Source organism: Folsomia candida, unplaced genomic scaffold, assembly GCF_002217175.1.
Source record: "Folsomia candida strain VU population unplaced genomic scaffold, ASM221717v1 Fcan01_Sc029, whole genome shotgun sequence".
In the NCBI taxonomy this organism is placed as follows: domain Eukaryota; kingdom Metazoa; phylum Arthropoda; class Collembola; order Entomobryomorpha; family Isotomidae; genus Folsomia; species Folsomia candida.
The window spans coordinates 195,809-205,527 of record NW_019091221.1 but is presented as its reverse complement, the minus strand read 5'-3'; the positions used below and the strand labels follow the sequence as shown (position 1 = coordinate 205,527).

At 37.9% G+C, this 9,719-nt stretch overlaps 1 protein-coding gene across 4 annotated transcripts; it reads left to right on the top strand.

Annotated features, from left to right (window-relative positions):
• Positions 1 to 2,033: 2,033 nt before the first annotated feature.
• Positions 2,034 to 9,133, top strand: LOC110860060 (DNA polymerase eta). Of its 4 annotated transcripts, XM_035860012.1 has the most exons (6): positions 2,034 to 2,362; positions 2,669 to 2,866; positions 3,377 to 4,036; positions 4,661 to 4,730; positions 5,700 to 6,541; positions 7,262 to 9,133. In XM_035860012.1, the coding sequence occupies exons 1-5, from the start codon at positions 2,226 to 2,228 to the stop codon at positions 5,880 to 5,882; spliced, it is 1,248 nt and encodes a 415-aa protein (XP_035715905.1). In that variant the 5' UTR covers positions 2,034 to 2,225; the 3' UTR covers positions 5,883 to 6,541; positions 7,262 to 9,133. The 4 variants fall into 4 exon arrangements, with proteins under 4 accessions (XP_035715905.1, XP_035715906.1, XP_021964816.2 ...); XM_035860013.1 differs by lacking the exon at positions 5,700 to 6,541 and having other exon boundaries at positions 2,037 to 2,362; XM_022109124.2 differs by lacking the exons at positions 5,700 to 6,541; positions 7,262 to 9,133 and adding an exon at positions 5,466 to 5,529 and having other exon boundaries at positions 2,038 to 2,362.
• Positions 9,134 to 9,719: the final 586 nt, after the last annotated feature.

Genomic DNA, 9,719 nt, shown 5'->3' with positions numbered 1-9,719 from the left:
CTGTCTGTCTGTCTGTCTGTCTGTCCGTCTGTCTGTCAGCAGGATAACGGGAGAACGGATAAAGATAATCGAAATCGGTTTTCGCCATCATACATAATACCCCAGGGGGAGGATCCTATCAACTTTTGGGTGCAACCGGACCACACCCCCGGTCGCCAGGGGGTGTGGTCGGGGCAAAATGAGATTTTTAGTGCAATTGAATCTATGGATGAAATGGAGTGAAATTTTGAGTTCCCCCGTTGTGCCACACCCCCCGGGCGCCAGGGGGTGTGGTCGGGGCAAAATGAGATTTTTGAAAAAATTGAATGCATAGATGAAATACAGTAGAATAAAGTGCCCCCGAGTTGTGCCACACCCCCTCGTCACTAGGGGGTGTGGTCGGGGCAAAATGAGATTTTTGAAAAAATTGAATGTATAGATGAAATACAGTAAAATCAAGTGTTCCCGCGATGTCGTGGGAGTGCTTGGAGTGAAGTAGTCTGAAGCTACTTTCGTATGCGCGTTTGCGACGGTTTATTATACTATACTATAATGATATGTCTTTATACTATAATGATATGTTTTTCGGTCCGCCCGGATTGACCGGTCCGGTCCTGGTCCGGTCCCGGTCCGGTTCTGGGCCGAGGGGAAATTTTTCGGTCCGGTTTCGGATTGGTCGTTTCGGGCCTCGGTCCGGTTTCGGATCAGGGCTGATCCGGACCAATCCGGACCATTGAGAACTCTACTTCTGACTTCATTTCTTACTTCGCCCCATTTATTAAGCATGTAAGTGAAAAATAAAAAGAATGAGAAATCCATGCTTTCAGAGTCACTCATCTGAAACAATCGAATCTTTCAATCATTTTCATTCAAATCGCAGGAAATTCATTTTCATTCAAATCGCAGGAAATTCATTTTCATTCACTATCATTTTCTATCATAATCAGTCATATGGATTAAAGTGAACAGGTATGGTTGTATATAAACCTTTACCTTCTCTTCGCCTGGTGAATCGGTTACTTGTCACTAATCCCAAATAATAATCCCATTATCCTTCTTAAAAATTACATTTTTGCCCAATTCCTCACCTTCTCGCAAACGTTAAAAGCTGAAGAGTAGCCAAGCAAATAAAAAGTTAGCTGGGTTTCTTGCTCCATTCTTCAACACTATTATATGTAAATCCTTTGTCCGGATATGCATACATACACAGACAGGGGGCCGGACATAAAGGGTATTCGCAATTTTCAGAGAATCTTAGAGAAAATTAGTTACTAAACCGGTAATTACCCCAGTCGCGAAATTTGAAAATATTACCAGTTGGTAACTAATTTTCTACCACTCAATAATCAATTAATTACCATGCGGTAGAGTCACATAGATACTCCGCCTGGTAATAACTTAGTTACCGGGTTTCTTAGAATGTGGTTTTCACCGAACCATGTGATCTACATATGTATTAAAATTTGTGTAGTACTTTATAGGTATGAGAAGGGCATGAAAATACATCCCGTGTCGAATCAACATCATTTTTGCACGGCACCTAAAAGAATAATAAAATATTACTTTTCACAATAAATAGAAGTAAATACCCCCGATATGAGTCACATTATTATTTGGTTTAAATTACGTAAGTTTCTTTTCTATGTATTTATGTATTTTAATACAAGCGACATTTTGTCAGGATGATTGAATTGGTTAAGAATCGTACATATCCAATTAAAATCGTAACCTACCAATTTAAGATATTTCCATTTATTTAAATATGTAACACAGTCCTGGAAGCATTAATGGGAAAATGTGAAGTGGAGTATGTATGCGATGCAATTGCTACGTGTGCATAGAAAGTTGAGCCATCATCATCTCAAATATGCGTCAATGGTAAGTAATTCTCCAGCTAACTAACTAAACCTAACCTGTGTAAATATGTATGCCATCCAAGTCAGTGGTAATTCCAGTCAAGGTTGCCTTGGAAAAAATAGCAGCCACGTAGATACATATGTGCCTCGGACTGCTTTCATATAACAAAAACATGCACAGCCAAATCTACGTGGCAAACATATGTATGTACATACATATTTATTATTTACATATATCATACTCTGCTCCACATATAAATAATTTCGGTGAAACGTTTCTTATTAAATAAGTTAAGTACTTTTCAGTTAATAAATTCGTTTGGTAACTTTTTATGTTCAGTGTTGTTTTGGAAATTACACAATCAAGTGAAGAAGAGATTTTAAAGGGAAATGGAAATGAGAGGGGATGATGATAAGGAGAGGGTTATCGGACTAATAGACATGGACTGCTTCGAGTGCCAAGTTTATCAGAGGGATAAACCCAAGTTGAAGGGAAGCCCGTGCGTCGTGGCTAATTCGAAAGGACGGTGGGTTAATTATTTTATTGCAATTGATAATTACTAATTGGAATAATATGGCTGTATGTTATGAAAATTACGCTCGAAACTGAAATGGGATTTTTTGTGCTATTTGCAATTAGTATTAAAAATTCCTATCTTTACCTTATGTTTTTTTAGAAATTTTGTACTTTTGACTATAAAGTTTTGAGTAGTTTAAAGAATAATTTAAATGCCAATTCATTCAATTATTTAACATTTATTTGGTCCTATTAGAGGTCTGGTTAATTAACATTTTATAAATGTGCAAATCAATGAAATATTTATTTTTTCTAGAATTGTTTCTGTAAACTACGAAGCTCGTCCTGCTGGTATATCAAGATCTCTCAATGTGTCCGATGCAAAGAAGAAATGTGAGAACTTGACTGTCTTCAAAATCCCAGACGTGCTTGGAAAACCCGATAATTCCAAGCTACGCCACGCCTCGCAAGAAGTACTCGACATAATTAAGGATTACATTGGAAAGAATGGACGGTAAACATATGAAATGTCTAAAATATGCATAGGAAGTTAGCCAAGGCCAGGATTTAAATTTTTAAATTTTTAAGCTTTCCCGCTACAACCGGGCATGATTCGATGACGCAAATGTCGTCCGGAACATTTATTCATAATTCCCTGAAAATTTCAACCAAATCGTACGCGGGGAACATTTGACCAATAAAAAAATGTATTTTTTACTCCTCACCCTGATTACTAATCACTGTCAGCAATTTTTTAAATTGTCAAAATTCATTAATTCTTTAAAACTTAACGTGAGTGAGTAAAGACGATATTTTTGTATTTTTCAAAAGTTTCCCGCCTACGATTTGGTTGAAATTTTCAGGGAATGATGAATAAATTTTAGGAAACATATTTCATTCATCAAATCGTGGGTGTCTTTGGCAAAGGCTAAAAATAAAAGATTCTAAGTTCTGGGCTGGGCTAACTACACTAAAATTTAAAATTCCTAAACCTGACCTTGAAACATGTCTAAAACATTTCAAGGGATCAAATGGTCCTCGAGTACAGCCCGACCGACGAATTTTACTTGGATTTAACAAACCACGTGGATCACGAGCTGCAAGACAGATTCAAAAAAACATATTATGGGATGATGGCGGCTTCCCAAATATTTCCCCACTTGATCGCCATTCCATTGTTCCTTTACACGTTACTCCAACACAGCCCGTTCGCTGCCTTGTTTGTATGTCTCCTCATTATGCCGAGATTCCTCAAGGAATTAAAATCTACCCGGGAGAGGATGCGGTTACACTGTGGGGCCTCCCTGATTCGCCGTGTCTGTAACGAGATAGAATCCAAAAGCAGAATGACCGCGTCTGGTGGGGTCTCCGGTAACAAATTTCGCGCAAAACTAGCCTCTTCAGAGAATAAGCCGAATGGGGTCGCAATAATAGAAGGGAACGATTTTAACGACATTTTGTCTTCCAAAAAGATCAGGGATGTTCCCGGTTTGAAGAGTGGTTTAGGAGAGAAAGTGTGCTCCACGTGGGGGATCAGGGATATCCAGGAATTAAAGAAGTACTCACGGGATGAGCTGCTGCGCTACCTGGAAGATGACGAGGTGGAGAAAATCCTGAACATTTTGACTGGCACCGACACCAGCCCAAAGGTTGCGAAGGAATTCTCGGCAGCAATTCATTGCAGGTATACTTGTTCAAACAATATTTATTCATTCAAAATTCATTTGGGTTTGGGACATATTCATATTCCCGATCATGTTTCGGGCTTTTTCGTTCATTTCATCATTTTTGGCCTAATTCTAAGATTTGGCAACCAAATCGACAGAAAATAACAAAAAATTCAGTTTTCTCACAATTATTCATTAATGCGAGAAACTTTTAGAAATTTACGTTCACTTTCGCCTAAGGTGATTTAATTCATTGCGAATGAATTAAATCACCCCAGAACTTGTTTAATTGATAAAAATTGAGCATTACGAGAAAATATATGAAACAATTAAGCCAAAAATTTGAAAAATAAAGTCATTTTTTTGGTCATATTTTAGGGATTTTTGCGGTCATTTTTCATTCATATTTTGAGGTTTTATCATTCATTTACATATATCCGACGTCTGTTTATTACCAAGTTAGGTATGTATTGAGTAATAAATAATATTGCATGCATACTACTTAATTTAAGCCAACTTCGCGATCTCCTTCCATTTCAAGTCAGTCCAAGAACTTGGCATGTTGTTTGTGAAAAAATAGATTGAAATTGCAAATAAATAATAATTAACATGAGATCAAATCGTGCCCCTGGCAAATTTAGGAAACTTGGGGATGAAGAATTACTCAAGTTGGAGTCTGCTTTGATGAATTACCTGCCAAAATCTAGTCAGGTAATAAATTATATACATATTTTCTAATAAAAATTAATATCGGTTAATAAAAAAAGTGAGATTAAATAAAATATTTATCATGCCAAAATGAATTGTAAAGGTTAATTTTCAATAAACGATTTTCAATCGGGCTCACAAGGGACACTCACGACCTGTCGTTTGAGTTCAGGGTACCCACAATGTTTTTCAGGATCTACTAGGACCCCAGATGAAGGATTCATTCATATTTCCGTGTAAAACCCATATTTGGAATAATCGCTTTTAACTTTTCGCAAAATTTCGTAATTTTCTTAGAAATGGGGATTCGTCGAAAAAGTGCTAAAAATATTTCAAAAATTAGGAAGTTTTATTTTTATTTTTTTGTCAAAAATTTCGCATAAAATTTCGCATAAAATTTTGAAAATCCTACATAAACTGCAAAGGTTATGGGGGTTTGAGGTAGGTCGAAAATGTAAATTTTTAAGTTTGGCGCCACGGCACGACGCCAAATATGAGTTTTACACGGAAATATGAATGGATCCTTCATCTGGGGTCCAAGTAGATTCTAAAAAACATAGTGGGTACCCTGGACTCAAACGACAGGTCGTGAGTGTCCCTTGTCAGTATTTCTCTAAAAATGGAGGCCTCGCAGCGTATACTCTCCAATTTTGAGCGAATTAATTAGAGCCAATCAATCACAAATTTAATTAAAATGAAATTTTCAGAAGATACCATGACCTTTGGTTTATTTTGCAGAGATAAATATTTGTATCAGAAGAGAACAGTAAATTGGGAAAATATATTTTTATATTTGATAATACATTTTCTCCTGTTTTAATGCAACTTTGGCAAACCTACGAATTCATAAATCGTCCCTGATGCAAATTTCACATTAATAAAGTTTGCGATCGAGTGTCACGAATTTTAGCACAGTTTGAGAGCATTCTCTACAATGCGTCTGATAATTTTGTCTTCACTTTTATTCACCAGTTTTTGAACATTGTGAGGCAAAAGATCCTTCAACTCATCAAAGAACCCATAATTTCGGACGTATTTCTCTACAAGGATGACGAAACTCAAGATTTTGATAAGTGGGCCGACACTTTCGTTGTCTGCGCCCAAAATAACGTAAATTATGTCCAAATTCTGCAAAAATTTTATAGACTGGTCTAAAACAGAGAAAAGTGAATAAGCCTCCTAAAGGAGACCTAGAAGACTCAACTCCATAAGGATGCGTAAGCCACGTTGAGAGCCAATAACAGACGACGGCGAGGTTTTTGCACTTTTTCATCTCAGTTTTTTCAGCTTCTTAAACAATCAAAAATATACATTTGTTTCGATTTTGGCGTCCAACATGTACAATTTACTGCATTTTTGACAGAGTTGAACTCCGAAAATTAAAAAAAGACATAATTAATATTAAAGAAATTTAAATACAAAGAATTTTCTGATTGGCTGTCGATGGGTGGGAGGGGTCGAAAACCACGCCGTCCTCTATTATTGGTTCTGGCTTTTCAACGTGGCTTATGCATTTATGAATGTATGTTCAATGGGTCTGAAAAGGTTAATATTTTCCATGGTATGTAATTAGATCCACAGTGAATACTGCATCCTACCGCGTCCACCAGAATTAATTCCGGTCAATTCCGGAATGATGCAATCCTTCGAGGAATTAATAGAGTAGGATCGCACCCACATTTTTGGATCGGTTCCACAAACTTTTCTAGACTCGTATTTGCGACCCATTTTGGAAAAGAGAGGGATTCAATATAAAGATAATCCATGCGATGCGCATGTCCTGGATGTGGAGACGGCATTAAATTATGACAAAGGTGGGCTGCTTCCAATTTCCAAGAACGAAGGTGTTGAGAGGGTATTCTGATTAAACTATCCCTAATCGATAGAAACTTTAGTTAATTGGAGATGTCACGATCTACAAGTTCTCTAGTTTGAAGTATTTCTATGAAAGGAGGAGAAATCTGTCCTAAATGGTGTATGTAAAATTTGACACTTTCCATATTTACTCTGTGTATTCTTCTCTTCGGATGCAAATATTCATAGAAAACATGCCACTGAGACATGGTGGCATTTGACAATTCTATACTGACAATTGAGGCGCAAACCATGTTCAGCCCAGATAATGTTTTGACCTTATTAGTTTGAAAGAGCAAGTCTTTACAAACAACATTTGGTTCGGCACTTGGGCAGATGCGCAAATTTCAGCACGCTATGGGCGCCGCAAGTTTCGCAAAAACGCACGAAGTTGAGCTCGCGCTGAGCATTGCCCGAAAAATCGTGCGTTTTTGCGAAACTTGCGGCGCCCATAACGTGCTGAAATTTGCGCATCTGCCCAAGTGCCGAACTAAATTTTGTTTGTAAAAACTTGCTCTTTCAAACTAATAAGGTCAAAACATTATCTGGGCTGAACATGGTTTGCGCCTCTGTTGTGAGTAAATGTACGATCGAGTTTGGACAAAATCTGATAGACGTGCATAGTAAGAATTTTTGTTTCACAATTACATTCACGCTGTTAATAAATAAATAAATTGCAGAATACACTTATCAAGACAACGAAATTTCAATGAGGGTTTCCTCCATTCGACAAATTGATGCGGATATTGACCAAATTTTGCAAAATTGGGCTTGGACACTTCCTCACTCAAAGGGAATTTGTCAGGAACGATTCGCAAACTGGGATCCGTTGGGGTGTACGCGAATCCGAACCTGGCCAGCTATGCGGTCCACGCCTCGGTAGGACTACTCCAAGTTCTGTTCATCTACGCCTTTCGTCGCCGCGGGTTGGGGATCATCGTGATGAAGGCGCTCGCGAGAAAAGCGGCGGACCTCGGGCTAATTCTGAGGGCGGAGTGCATGGTGGACAACGACGCATCGCGACAAGTGCAGCTCAAAGCGGGGATGGTTTTTGTGGATAAGACCAACTGGATATTGTGCCGGCAGGAGTATGATCGCTGCTGGAAAAAAATATTTCTTCCCGGTATCCAACATTGCCAAACAATTTCCCGGTCCCAAAAATTTCCCGATTTAGTGACCTTTATAGTAATTCTTCTCACAAACCCTTTGGACAATACAATAGTACTTAGCTAATTACTTGGTTTACTAATTGTAATTACCATGCGTTTCTATTATTACACTGCATTTGATGCTACTTATATTCATTTGTGGGAATAAGAAGCAAGAAGTTTTATTATATTTTTCAGCGTTGATCTTCAGTCCCGCGAAAGATTATATCAACACTGCATGTACATAGATAGGAGATTTTAGAATTTAATTGAGTGTAGTAAGGAGTAGAAGCTACTACCAAACTAATGCTTTCAGTATTTTTGATAAGAAGTATTTTGTATACAGTATGGTAGAGCTAACTGCATGTATATACGAGGAATGAACCGCGTAACTGCAAGAGTTCTCATGTTACAAATTTCTGGTTGATCTTGAGGATCAGTTAGCTTCCGATTTGAAATCAATTTTTCGAAAGTGTTTTCCCCCATTTATGCATCGTTGAAGGCGAGACCCACAGAGCCAGTTCTCGGTGGAAGCACCCACTAAATTCAAGAATCTTATAGCACACATAATGTAATGCATAAGTTATATGACGCATTTATCTTCTACCTCTTTTCGATAAAGTAGATTTATGGGAACTATGGCCAACCAGCTCACGCTTGCCAAAACAATCACAGAAATAGGTCATTTGCTTTCTAGCGACCCGTAGCATCGGGGAGACCTACATTTGTTAAAGATGGCTATCTTAAAGATGGGTTCTTCGTGGATTGCTCCGAATTGAAACCTTCAGGGCATTCTTCTTGGTTGGGGTTTTCTGGGTTTCGAAAATGTCTTTTTCGACCGTTCCTTGTCAATCTAAATAGTCTCCAGGAATCCTTTTCTAAGGTCATGCAAATTAATCACTTGGCTGTACCCAAGGAACAAATAACCTTCCGAAGTGTGCGTTTACAGGTCACCTCGAAAAACATATAATAAGAAAAACTTTGTCAATTGCCAACTGATTTTGCTCAAATTTTGCATACCATTGGGAATAGGGAGTACGCCATTTTTGACGACTCCATTTTTAAGTAGATGATTTTTTTCCGACTTATGGGCCAAAAATACCCTCCAGGAGGATGTTTCTTAGAGGATTCCTCCCAAAACAATTTCGATAGAGTAATTTTGTGAACCAGAACTCTAACAATCTTCAGACATAAAAAATATTATTTCGTATATTTATTGCTATATTTTTGCTTCCGCGAGTAACAACAACGGTTATCAAATGGCTGAGATAAGTCGGTTGGAAGTTTCCCAGCATTGCTTCACTGGGGGCTGTTGTGTTAATAATGCCAGCAATTCATTATGCTATGCATCCTTGTTAATTGATGAATAAAGGAAAAATTTAAAAAGTTGCAAAATAAAAAAAATAAAAAAACGAGATGCTTAGGTGAATAGTACATATATAAGGGCAACGAAAAGTTTAAAATAAAATTATTAAAACGATAATAAAGTTACATATGTGCGTCACCGCCCGCCGTATTTTTTCTTTAATTTTTCTACCGCTTTCCCGTTTTTTTTCCTTCCTGCTTCGTATTTTTTTCTTTAATTTTTTCCCCTCCTTTCCGTTTTTTTCCTAACCGCTTCGTATTTTTTCGCCCTTTTTTCTCCCTCCTTCCCTTTTTCCCCTTCCCGCTTCGTATTTTTTCTTTAATTTTTCTACCGCTTTCCCTTTTTCCCTTCCCGCTTCGTATTTTTTTCTTTAATTTTTTCCCTCCTTCCCGTTGCTTTCCTCTCAGCTTCGTATTTTTTCGCCCTTTTTTCTCCCTCCTTCCCGTTCTTTTCCTTCCCGCTTCGTAGTTTTTCGCCCCTTTTTTTCCTTCCCGCTTCGTAGTTTTTCGCTCTTTTTTCTCCCTCCTTCCCGTTTTTTTCCTCCCCGCTTCGTATTTTTTCGCTCTTTTTTCTCCCTCCTTCCCGTTTTTTTTCGTCCCCGCTTCGTAGTTTTTCGCTCTTTTT

Excerpts from the sequence above, each read along its gene's own strand:
- LOC110860060 (XM_035860012.1), top strand. The coding sequence starts at position 2,226 with ATGGAAATGAGAGGGGATGATGATAAGGAGAGGGTTATCGGACTAATA. Across the intron at positions 4,037-4,660 it reads TCGGCAGCAATTCATTGCAG|GAAACTTGGGGATGAAGAAT; the intron begins GTATACTTGTTC and ends TGGCAAATTTAG. Across the intron at positions 4,731-5,699 it reads ACCTGCCAAAATCTAGTCAG|TTTTTGAACATTGTGAGGCA; the intron begins GTAATAAATTAT and ends TTTATTCACCAG.